General features: G+C 42.2%; 1 protein-coding gene across 9 annotated transcripts in view; it reads left to right on the forward strand.

Annotated features, from left to right (window-relative positions):
- tacc2 (transforming, acidic coiled-coil containing protein 2) overlaps positions 1-12056 on the forward strand; it is a 49956-nt gene that overhangs the window by 23868 nt on the left and 14032 nt on the right. For 8 of the 9 annotated variants that reach the window (XM_051415118.1, XM_051415081.1, XM_051415090.1 and 5 more), the window contains one exon: positions 98-382. The exons of the other annotated variant lie outside the window; for it this stretch is intronic. In XM_051415118.1, the coding sequence (XP_051271078.1) occupies positions 98-382 (285 nt within the window). The remainder of the gene's footprint in view (positions 1-97; positions 383-12056) is intronic. 9 annotated transcript variants of the gene reach the window in all.

Genomic DNA, 12056 nt, shown 5'->3' on the forward strand with positions numbered 1-12056 from the left:
GAAAGTGGAGTGTGTCCTCAGAGGGCTTTCTGAATCGCCGTACTTGGCCTTCTTGTTTCGGTCCGTCTGTTGATGTTTTGTATTCCCTCCCCTGCAGGCCCTCCCACGCTGAACAGGCAGAGAGAGGTGACTGTGCCCCTGCCTCTCCCCCACCTCACTTCCTGCCTGCCCTCCCTCATCACCTCCAAGACACCACTGAGTTCCCCACTCCCCCTCCAACACCCCCGGAAAGGCACACACCTGAAGCTGTACCATCTGCACCTGCATCTCCCTGCTTTCCTCCTCCTCCTTCTCCTTCAGCCCTTGCCTCCCCTCCTGTACCTTCTGCTTACCAGAATGAGGACCACTGCCCTGCTTCTCTACCCTGTCACCTTCCTTTAAGGTATGAACCTGTTCATTAGGTGATTTCATTGTGAAGTTCATTATGAAGCACTCATCATTTGTTCTTTTCCAAAATGTGATGTGAATGTTTGTTTTGTTTCGTGCCTCTGCCCTTCTTTGTTTGTAAGACCTTACAGTAGATTTGTCCAGCGCTGACACTAGTCCCTTTAGCCTGCTTGACGAAAACTAGCCCTGTCCTTATCCTTTCAACTCCAGTTCAGGTCAAATTAGAGCATTAAATCGACATCTGGCACACTGAATTACCTTGTACATGCTGGAAATGTAGTCATGCATGCAGTCTCTTTATTCTAACTTGAAGGAAATTTGATAGTTTGGAAAATATGCTTGGGCAAAAGATTGATTCCACTTTCTTCTTGGTAAATATGTAGCTGGGGCAGGCAGTTGGTTAACTTAGCTTAGCATAAAGACTGGAAACAGGGGGAAACAACCTGGCCTGGCTTTCTGTCTTTCTGCACCTCTTTTATTTTTTGGCTGGTTGCAGTTATGTCCTGGAGTCTCCGCTGGTTGCCTGACAACTATTCCCAGCAAAATTCCCTGTAAAATGAAAGATTCAACATTTAAACAAACAACATATACCGTGAGAGTAATTAATTACCTTTAGGAGTGCTGGTAGGTGGGTTTTGTTCCACTTTTTGACAGACCCAGGCTGTCGTTTGTCTTTGTGCTAAGCTAAGCTAACCAGCTGCTGGCTCATGCTTCAGATTTACCTTACAAACATAAGTGATTGGTATCAATCTTCTCATCTAACTCTCGATAAATAAGCATATTTCCTTAAATGTTTAGCTATTTCTAAAAGGAATCAACAGTTCACCATATAGAAATACATCACATACATCATTATTGTCATTTTCTCAGTGAAACCCAGAGTAACTGTCTCGTCTGCTATTTCAGCAACCCTTCTTACCACCTCATGAAATTACAGATTAGCATTGCTATGCACGCTCACCACATGAACTCATAGGAAACAGGATTTGCTAGTGTATGAACTTAGTGGTCATGGAAACTCAAATGTATACTGTATAATTGTGGTTTATTAATGGTGCATATAGCAAAAGTACCAGGGTGAAATGTTTATGCACTTAAACACCACACTTTTTCACAATTAGTACAACCTGCCCCAACATAACCACTTGACGCATTATGGCTGATTTCTTGCCATTTGAGCTGCATGTATAGCACCCTAGTCATGGCACGAACACAATGATTTTCATTCATAACACTGATGCTGATTACATTCAAATGCTCCTCATTATTTTGCTATCAGCGCAGCTTTCCCCGCTGATAATACTGAACATTCCTCTGCAGTGCCCCTTGGCATTGCAATTTATTTTTCATATACTTTATAAGAGGGAATGACTCAGCCACTTTCACAGGGCACTGCTATTTACGACCAGCAGAGGGTGTTTTCCCTTTACAAAGTCCAGTGTTCTTGTTGTTTTGCCAGCCTGTGTCTGCACTCTGCTGTCTGAATGCTGCAGGTAAATGGTAATAACACAGGGAGACATATACTCTCATCTACAGTATCTCACTATGCATCAGTGCTGAATAAAAAAAAAGACTATATTGTTGTTATAGTCTTTTTGTTACTGTTAGATAGCAATGGCACACCGACACAATAATATGGACCGAAAATACTGACTGGATTTCACAGATTGTCTTGTTATGTAGAGAACTAAAACATATAATCTTTACTGTTAATAATGATAATGATGTATCAATCTGTGCAGGGACAAAGCAACTCCCTCAGAGCTGCTTGACATTTATTCTTTAGTTAGGAAAATAAAAGGCGTTGAATTTGCGTCCTCCAATTGGAAATTGGCGTGTTAGTCATCCAAACAAAACATATTTTAACTGCTTTTTCCTGAATGATTCACTCATGCGATGAGATTCATGAGAAATAATTGAATCCTCATGTTGAAAAAAAAACAAGGCAGTCTTCCTTTTTTGAATGAATGATTACTTAAAATAGTTAATCTGTCAGTCATTTTATACTCTCATGACAATCCCTGACAGCTAAAAAGTGAGGAGTGCCTTGTTTTGTTTGTTTTTCTGGGTTCCCCTGAAATCTCCCTAACCATCATTTCCTCCTGTGTCTACTTGTACTCTCTCTTCTCTATTTGAGACTGTAGAGAAAGCCAGGTATAAAGCATTGCATTTTACAGGCTGCAATATATTAACAGCTAAACCTCCTCATTTACATGTATTTGTGGCAAATGTGTTTTCCCCATTATCTTATGCAACCACAACACATGTCAGTGATTGAGATAATGCGTCAATGGTATCTAAGCCTTTGTGTGACTGGATTTTTCCTTTTGAGGTTTCCCATTGAAGTGCCCAGATTATTCCACTGATTGCTTTTGTCGTTTACTTTGGTGATAAAAAGAGAGGGAATGCCACTGTTATAAGAAGATATACTGTAAATGCAGACAGATGAAGTCTGAGAGTGGACGTTTTGTAGAGACAGCTTCCGGAAATTGATCCCACAAGTGATTATTTATGGGAGCAATGCAGCTTTTTCTCTTAATGCTTCTTGGCATTAAGAGAAAGAAAGCTCCAAGCTCTTACACTGCCTGATAAGCAGTTGTTCAGGAGGGGCAATGAATATCACAAATGCTGCTGCTGTTGGTTGGAGTTTGTGGCCCACTTTGTCGTAACTGTCACTAGTGATGTTTGACTTAAACTATGACAACATTAATTCCACGTTTTATATATATATATACTCTTTCTATTACAATGTTTGACTTCCAGAAATAGAGCCACATTTTCTGTTAAGTTTCAGGACATTTTTTGTGTGCTTTGAGCTGTTGTGCTCATCAGAAACTATATATCTTTATACAGTATTTTTCCTGAATTATTCAGTTTTGATCAGCTACACTGTCATGTTTTCATTAATATGTTGTTAACACTGTGGTTTTTGGTAGTCTTTGAAACTGTACCTGTGATTAAGCCACACATTTTAACTGAATGAAACTGACTTGACAGTACTATTCAAATTTACTTGCAGCGCACATAAATTGTCATTATGTTCTTATCTCCGGCTGGCATGTGCAAGAACAAATAAAAACAAAGTTACTAAAAAAAAAAGACCCCCTCAGAAGTCCTATATTATCATATTTAATTCTGACGTCACTGCATGTTTTGGATTTTTAACACAACTAAAAACAATTTTACAGGTATGTAGAGGTTATATTCTTTATACTGCCATGTTCTTAAGTAAAAAAAAGTTTTAGACCTTCCCACTAAGCTTCAACCCACACCCATGCAATCACAAGTAGTTCTACACCATCACAGTCTCCATAGAAACACACACTATTACGTTCAACCCCTACATGTTTGTGGATGGCAGTGACCCTGATTGCTCTTGAGTGCCGTTATGAATCTTTAAAAAAAAAAACCTGCCACAGCCATGTCCTCCAGTGCCTGAGTTTGTTGAATTTTTTATTTCTTCATTTTCTTCAGTCTGCTGTTGAAACTACAGCGCAAGGCCAGGCTCTTAAAGTAGCAACACAGAGAGGATGTTTATGTCAGCCGTTCAATAGAATAGGAACTTGTATTTTGCACATACATGCTCTGCTGCCCTAGATACATCTTTGTATGATATAACTGGTATGAGGATGGGAGTAGTAATCAATATTTTTATTTTAGCAGGGGTCTGTGTTGGAGTTGGGAGTGGGCAGCATTTTAACTTGTCCCCTCAGGCTGTGAAACATCGACCAGCAGGCCCACCCCAGAGTAGAATCACATCGATATTCGTTGTGAACAGCAGTTAATGGACTTCATGTTTACATGCAAATACTCCCCTTTTCAAAAGTGGTGTTAGGTTGGACATGAACACTGGGTTTTTTGTTCCACGTCTCATTCTGTCTTTTTGGTCCACATAGGCAAAGGTACGACACCTGAAACCTGCATACAGCAAGCTTGTGTGAAGGCAAGTGCTGCAGGCTGGAGTTGCTATTGTACTGAGCCCCCATTTCCCCCACTTTCCCATGAGTGGTACAATAGATTTATTCTTCTCATATTTCCAATGCCTCTTTTTCCCGTTGCTCCTTGACAATCAGTGGGAAATTTGTAGAACCTGTTCCTGCTCTTCTTTCCATCCAGGACACAATCTCTGTGTCTGTCACCCTCTAAGATTTATAAAGGAAAAGAGAAACTGGACGACATGACTAGACAGAGTATCTTTATTGCTCTTCTGGTCTTTGATGCATTTCAAGGTTTGATGAGAGTGCCTGTAAATTAGATCACCAACCCAGCCTGCTGCCAAGGGATTTAACGCAGGGACCATATTCATTTAGAAATGTAGACAGGGTGTGTAGTATGTCAGGAAGCATATGTCCTTGCCTCCTTAGAAAAGAGTGACACCTCTGGATTAAGCTCCTGTAATTCAAATATATATTATATCTTTAACATTTTGAGTCTGATAATGGGTTATTCTTGTTTGCCTTTTCATAGGATTCTGAAAAAATCTTATAACATGAGATATAATATTTAATGTATGCTGGTACTGAGTTACTGGTGCAGTGGCTTGAATGACAGAGAATATATTAGAGTGAGAGTTGAATAATACACACATACTAGTTTCTCAGAGTCTATTGTTTACCTCAGGCATCACTCTGGTTGGCTACGCTGAGTGCTGGAAGCTTCCATTGTGTGAAAAGGAGGCACAAAAATGACATTTTCCCCGTACAATTCACTGGGTGAGTGAGGGGGGATTCCGGTGGAGATGTACGGCTATTGTGGGAGGGAGGAAGAAGGGGGCTGACAGAGTGAAAGAGAAAACGCCTGTTAATCAGTGCGGTTTTGGGGGGTCTGCTATTGTTTGGCTCCCCTGCATGGTCGTGGTAGCGTATGAGAAAAAGCTGCTTGTCTTTTTAAAGGCACAGGAGGCTGGAGTCAGGGGAGAGAGTGGAGGACAGAGGGGGGAGGAGGCAGGGAGAGCAGCAACACAGCTCAGCAATATCAGCAGCCAAACAGAGAGGAGGCACCTCACACACTCGTGCAAGACGGCAAGAAAGCAGGATTGTTAATTCACCCTATTTGTTTTGGATTACTCCCTTCTTGACATTTTGCTCTTGGATTTTACTCCTCCTGGTGTTGCATCGTTTTACCACCAGATGAAAAGTGGGAATATTTGCAGTCTGTAGAGGAGCAGAGGCTCGGGGATGCCGTGCATAAAGTGAATAGCCCTGAATCATCCACTGATTTGCTCCTGATGCGAGCAGGACTCGCTCATCCTCTGCACTGCAGCACAGAAAGCTCAGTCAGTGCTCACCCTCCTCTGACAGAGGTTGCCAGCCTCCTCTGCAAGGATCAGAGCGAAAGGAGAAGGTGTTTTTCTCAGGGAGAGCAGGTGGATGTGGAGGGTGGCTGGAGAGCAGGAGCAGGCAGGGGGGGGCAGGGGGGGCAGAGCTAGCCGAGGATGGGAGCCAACGAGTCCATGGAGCAAGGACAGACCCCCTGTCCCTCTCAAGAACACATGTGAGTTTGACTTAACCTGCATTCCTGCTCAATGTTCTGTCTGGAAATATTCAGAGGTGCAATCAAGCAAATGACAAAGCAGAAGAGAATCAAGGAAATCACTTTATATAAAAGCTGCAGCTCCAACTGTTTCTGCTTTTCTGTTGTATATAGTTCTTTATTTATTCATGGCTTTAAATTGGCCTCTCATGCAACATAAATGTTCATCACTGGTGCAGGCTGATTTATTTTGCAGAATCCAGTCACCTGTGAGTAACATTATGGGTATGCTCGCCATTTTTGATTTAATTTACTGTTGCTGGATGAAGCCTGACAAACTGTGAGACATTATGTTCCGTTAAGTTTTTGATGCATTTTTGCTTCCCCTTGATCTATCTTTCCATGCTGCCATAAAACATTTTCAGACTGTAAAATCCAATGTGACCAATTGAGCACGTCATCACTGTTGTTGTTTGCTTTTGTGATGTAAATAAGGATGAGAGAATTGGCGCATGTGCGCTGGCACATGTGGAACAGCGTGCCTTGACTACAGTACAGCATGTATGTATGAAACATAATAGTGCTTCAGGGGAGCCTGTGGGAACCAGAATTAGGCAATGAGTGCAGTAGGTGCCTCTGGGAGACTGGTGGGGTGATGTTTTGTTCTGTGTGAAGGAGGACGCGACTTCCGCGCTGGGAGCAGGAGCTGGTGATAGTGTTGAAATAGAACACACTGTGTGGGGGTGGCAGAAGATAACTCAGGAATATTAGTGGATGAGAGAAAGAGAGTTAGAGAGGGAGCGAGACGGAGCAAGAGTGCTCCACTTTGCCGTGTTTTATTTATATCTCAGACACACTACTGCACGGGGGAAAAAGGACGGAGAGGGATAAGGTTAATGGAGGGAATGCATGTGTGTATGCTGTCTGTAATGTAGAAATGAATTATTTATAGCAAAATACAGTCATTTTTCAGACCTCAGAGGACTGAATACTTTCATAAAAATATCAGGAGCAAAGTACAGGCTCTTATCTGAGGACAGTTGAGGTAGTAGCTGTTTTACCTACAGGTGTGCAGAACAGAAGCACTGTGCTCACCATCCCAACCATTACTAATAAGGCTTTATGAATAATAATAATAATAAAAATGATAATAATAATAATAATAAAGTTCAAAACACTTACACTATATAAAGCATTCACACATCAAATTACTGTAGGGCTCTGATTTGAAAGTGTTAAGTGTTAGATAATGGACCAAATTATGTTTATGCTCAAGGTAATGTTTAGTCTCATTTTATTATCAAATCTAAAATAAGAGTCCAGATTGGGTTGTTGTCTGTATTCACGGGGGGTTGGGATACTCTGCCTCTCTCCTGTGCCTTTCTTGCAGTAATCTGAATGAACCTAGCGTCTGATCTCATCATCAAAATGGAGAGATATTTTAACCCCCTCCTCGCCGGAGCCCTTACTCACAGATCTGGCCTGTTGTTGTTTAATGTGCCATCTGCTTGCAGTCAGTCTCAGATTAGGCTAGATGAGGTATTACACATATAGAGATTATCTTAGTCTGACACTCTTTTTTGTTTTTGAGACTGAGTGGATTTCTTGGACAAAGGGATACCAGCTTCAAGGGGGAGGTTTTTGCTGATTGGACCTGACATCAGTCCTGGATGGAGACGGGAGTCAGAAACTGCAAAGACATCTGCTCTTTGAGAAAAACACTTTTCTCTCAGGTTCTGTTTATATGACCCGCAGAAGGTGCAGAGTGATTCTCCATAAGATTTCATTTCCTGAGGTTGAAGAATCATTTGCAGAGGACAGAGCCTCTTTGTGCCTTTTTCCCATTACCAAACCTCTAGAAGTTGCTCCCTGCTCACCACTTCACATCTGGGTAGAAACTGGAGAGGCTCTTGTAAAATTAAAATAGGTTGTTGTGGTGTTTTCACAGGGTGTACAGTGCCTATGATGTAATGCTTTATATCCAGACATTCATTCCTCTGGGGGATGAAAGCACGTGAGCTCCCTCTGTTGGTCTCTTCTTTTCTACCCTATAGGACAGACCATAGACTTTATACAGTGTAATGGGGGACAAACACATATTCCATATTTTATTGTTATATTATTTTCATAATATCGAACAAAAGAGATATTTACCGTTATTATCATATAGTCAAAATATGTGCTGTAAAAAATGTACTTACCATGATCACAATGATAAAATCAAATTTAATGGATACAGTTTATTCATTTATCATTGTTTTGGCAGTAACATTTGATAATTTAAAGCATTACCACATAGCCCACTTTATGCTGACGAAAGCCTATGTCAGACTAAAGCTGCTGGACTTTCCCTTTTTGTCAACAGACAGGCTGTTGATTCTTTAATGCCCAAAATCCACACCACAACAGCAACCTGATATTGAAAGCCCCAAAACAGCCAAGAGGGATGGGGTTGCTAAACGAGGAGATGTTAACAAAGGAATGATGAATTGTAGAGAGAGAGCAGGTAAAGGAGGGGTGGAATGGAAAGAGATAAATGACATATCGTGCCCAGACAGAGAGGTGTTTGACAACCGAGAGACGATGGAGGGAGTATGCGGCAGCGTTTAAGCTAATCACACAGCTGCTCGGAGACCAGCAGCCAGCAGCCTGCCTTCATTCATCCCTCCCTTCGTCTTCTTTTTTTCCACCAGCTTTCATCTAATCGCAGTTGCCTCCTTACCACTCATTAATAGTGACATCAAATCTAGCAAAAAAACAGAAGTGCCTGTATTCATTTGCAAAGCACAACATCTTGATTTATTTTGTTTTTTGGACAGACAGGTGGTGTAAGGTTTACATGTCAGTGTAGGCCAGTATCCCCCTCTTCCCCGGGGCTGGCGATGGCTCTACCTCCAGCACTGTGAAAGCTGTTTAGACAGGTTGAGTTGGATTTGGCTGGAAGCACAGACACGTCTGGCTGTCTGAAATGCAGCTTCTCCCTGCCTCACACTGCAGAGTTTCTGTCTCCAGGCAGTCATCTCAGCCTGTGAGAGGTTGCTATTAACTGCTGCTCTCTTTGTTTCTATTCGCCCCCATAGCCTGACTGCTCACCCACACGCTGCTTTTCCTCTTTCTATGTTTTGTCTGCAACTAGGTAACATAAGAGCTGCTGAAGATGTGCTTGCATTAACACAAAAGGCATTCCCAGATTGATTTTTATCCTCCTTTATTAATTTGTTTCATTACAGTACTCCTTTCAGTGCATGATTTCATGTTTATTATATACCCTTTGTTTAAATTTAAATAATGGTGATCAATAATAACCATTCTGAGAGAAATGCGAGTGTAGAATAAACAAAATGGGTGCTGTTTTTAGTTTTTTCATTTAAACCAATGTATGGCCCGTGAGCTGAATGATGCTGATGCAGCAGCTGCTTGCCTTGTAAATCTGCAATTTGCCTTTATTTGTATTCATATATGTAATCATACATAACACGTCACTGGACCTTGTTGGTTAGACAAGCCTCAGTTGTGTGTGTGTGTGTGTTGGCCCGCGTGCATCCAGCCACACTGTTTTATTTCCTCCACCATAGTGGAACATATGGCGGGAACAACGTCCAGTTACCATAGCAACACACTGTTTGCAGTCACATAAAAACTGTCCTCTGCAAGGACATAATCAGCACACTGAAATGAGCCCTAATTACCTTATGGTTTCAGTGTTTTCAGTTTTTTTCCCATCCATTCTGGAAGAAGCAGCTTTTATGTACTAATGTCATTGCTACACATCAAAACAAAATCTCCAGAGAGCTAAATCTCTCAGTAGGTAGGTGTAGATTAATTCATTGAGTAGTTTAATTTCAGTATATTCAGCTTGGCGTGTTGTATGCTTATTTGGTCTTTGTTTATTGCACTCTGTAAGTGAGTCCTGTCCTTGGAGCTGTCTGTGTCACTGCCTGTCCGACCATCTGACACTATGATCTTGGTTCCCAGTGACTTGATCCAGATGGATCTTCAGGCAGACCAGTCTTATCCTGCTGGGACACACTGGGCCCTCAGAGAGATTATAGCTCTGGCTCCCATCTGGGCCATGTGCTGTCTTATTTTGATTCCCACCACCCTGAAAGTAATGGAGGTGTTTTTGAGAGCTTTTGATCTGAGGAAATATCAGACTTGATATAGATTAAACAACTTATCATTTTGTACCCTCTTTGCTTTAAAATGGTATGTACTGCTTTTGTGTAGCCTGATGAATTTTTCATATTCGTCAGTGGCACACATTGCAGTGTAAGTAGAATATGTTATTCCTGCCATATTGTTGGCCTAGAGGAACCTCCATCTCTGATGTTATTTGACCCCTGGGATTCTGAACATATTGACTATGACAGCAAAAGACATTTATAACCAGCCTCCTCTATAAAAACTAATGTCTCAGCTCTGAATTTTTGTTGCATCGACCATGTTGATGGCTAGATTGTGTTTCAGGCCCCCTCCACCTCTTTCATGCTACTGCTGCTTTTATCTCATCTATGTTTGCGTTTGTCTGTTATAAAGGAACGCCACAGGATGCTGAATGGCCTCAGCAATGCCTTGAGGTGAATCCTTATAGATCTGCAGGGTCAATATAGTGTATAGACTTGGAGGTGTCATTTAATGTGGGGATCCTGTGTTTTTATTACCATTTTATGTTGTCCGACGAAAGAAGCTTTCATTATGCTGTCCATCTCTTATACGCACACATATTCACAGTAATATCTTTTCGGGTATCAGTAGTTATCAAAAGATATGTTTCTTAAGTTTCAGTGTGTCTGTGAAAATGACCTGGGTTTGTAGAGCAAAAACTGGGTGTGTCTTTGTATTGACCAAAAAGTGTGTCAATTTTCTTCATTAATTTAGGCAGAAAAGGACACTATGATAGAGATAAATGGACAACTATATACCAGATGTGGTGGTATAAGTAATGAGCAAGCTTTATTAGAACAGGTTCAGCTGGTGGGCAATAGACTGCCTTTTTTTCTGTGTGGTTCAGGAGCGAGAGAGGTGGAGGGAGGAGGAAAGTACGGGGATGAAGGCTCGGAGAGAGGGAGAGAGAGAGAGAGTGCCTGAATATACAGTATGCAGGCGCTGGGCTTCTGCAGCCAGTCTCATTTAGATTGGGAGGCATCATTTCCTAGTGGGGAGGAGTGGAGACCGACTGATATGGCTACATGACAAAGAGGAGCAACGTGAAAGGAATAAGATTGTAGACTGGAAAAAAAGAGATCTGGATATTAGGCTGTAGAGAAAAAGAGAGAAAGCAGAGGAAATTTTGGATCTGGTGGTCTTAGTCATCATTTGAGGAAGAGGCGGTGGGCGTCTACCTGTGTGTCAGGCAGTTGCATCGTGGTGCGGAGAGGTGCAGCCTGCCGGCAGCCATGGCAGTGAGTGCGTGGCAGGCTCTGTCTCCTCTGCAGTGGGCTCGCTGGGGCTGGGACACACTGCTGGGAGGAGCAGGAGATGGGGACAGCCCGGGCTCGGATCCGGCTCTTGGGCTCTTCAGGCGTCTCTCCTGGGGCTCACGTCATGACAACATGATCAGGGCTGCGGGAGGGCCGGTCAGACAGAGGTGAGACAGGACGGGAGGCTGGGGCCACAAACCGTCAGATAATGCATTGATCAACAGAGCATGGATCTTGGTAGTCAGGTTGTCTGATGAGCTATGTGTGTGTGTATGGAGCTGACCTTTCAATATTAATTATATTTTTATATACAGCCTATTGTCATGCAGAAATTGGTGTTCTCTCTGTTTCTGGCTCAGTGTTCCTCTCAGTCTGTTTCATAGCTGTGCTTTTTTTTTGATCTTGTGGTGGTCATGTGTGTATGGGTGTTGCATGTGTTTATGACGTGGGGTATATCTGTGTCTCAGATGGGTCATTATATGTCACCTCACTGCAGATTCAGCGTTTTCATTTGTAGCCATAAAGGTCTACAAGAAATGAAAACAGAAACACATACTAGCCTGGGGCTGCTGCGCTTCCTATCTGAAACCCACAGCCAAATGCTGCCCTTATTGATTCTGTATGATAACATGTTTACACATATTGTTCTAAAGAATGATATCTGAGCTGCTTACTTGGAAAATAAATGTGTCCTTTTATGTGTCTGATGGAGGGAAGTTTAGCTCACCCTCGCACTGACGTCAGTGATCCTGATTGCTAGACAGTTGCTAGAGTCGT

This window comes from Dicentrarchus labrax, unplaced genomic scaffold, assembly GCF_905237075.1.
Source record: "Dicentrarchus labrax unplaced genomic scaffold, dlabrax2021, whole genome shotgun sequence".
Lineage (NCBI taxonomy): Eukaryota > Metazoa > Chordata > Actinopteri > Moronidae > Dicentrarchus > Dicentrarchus labrax.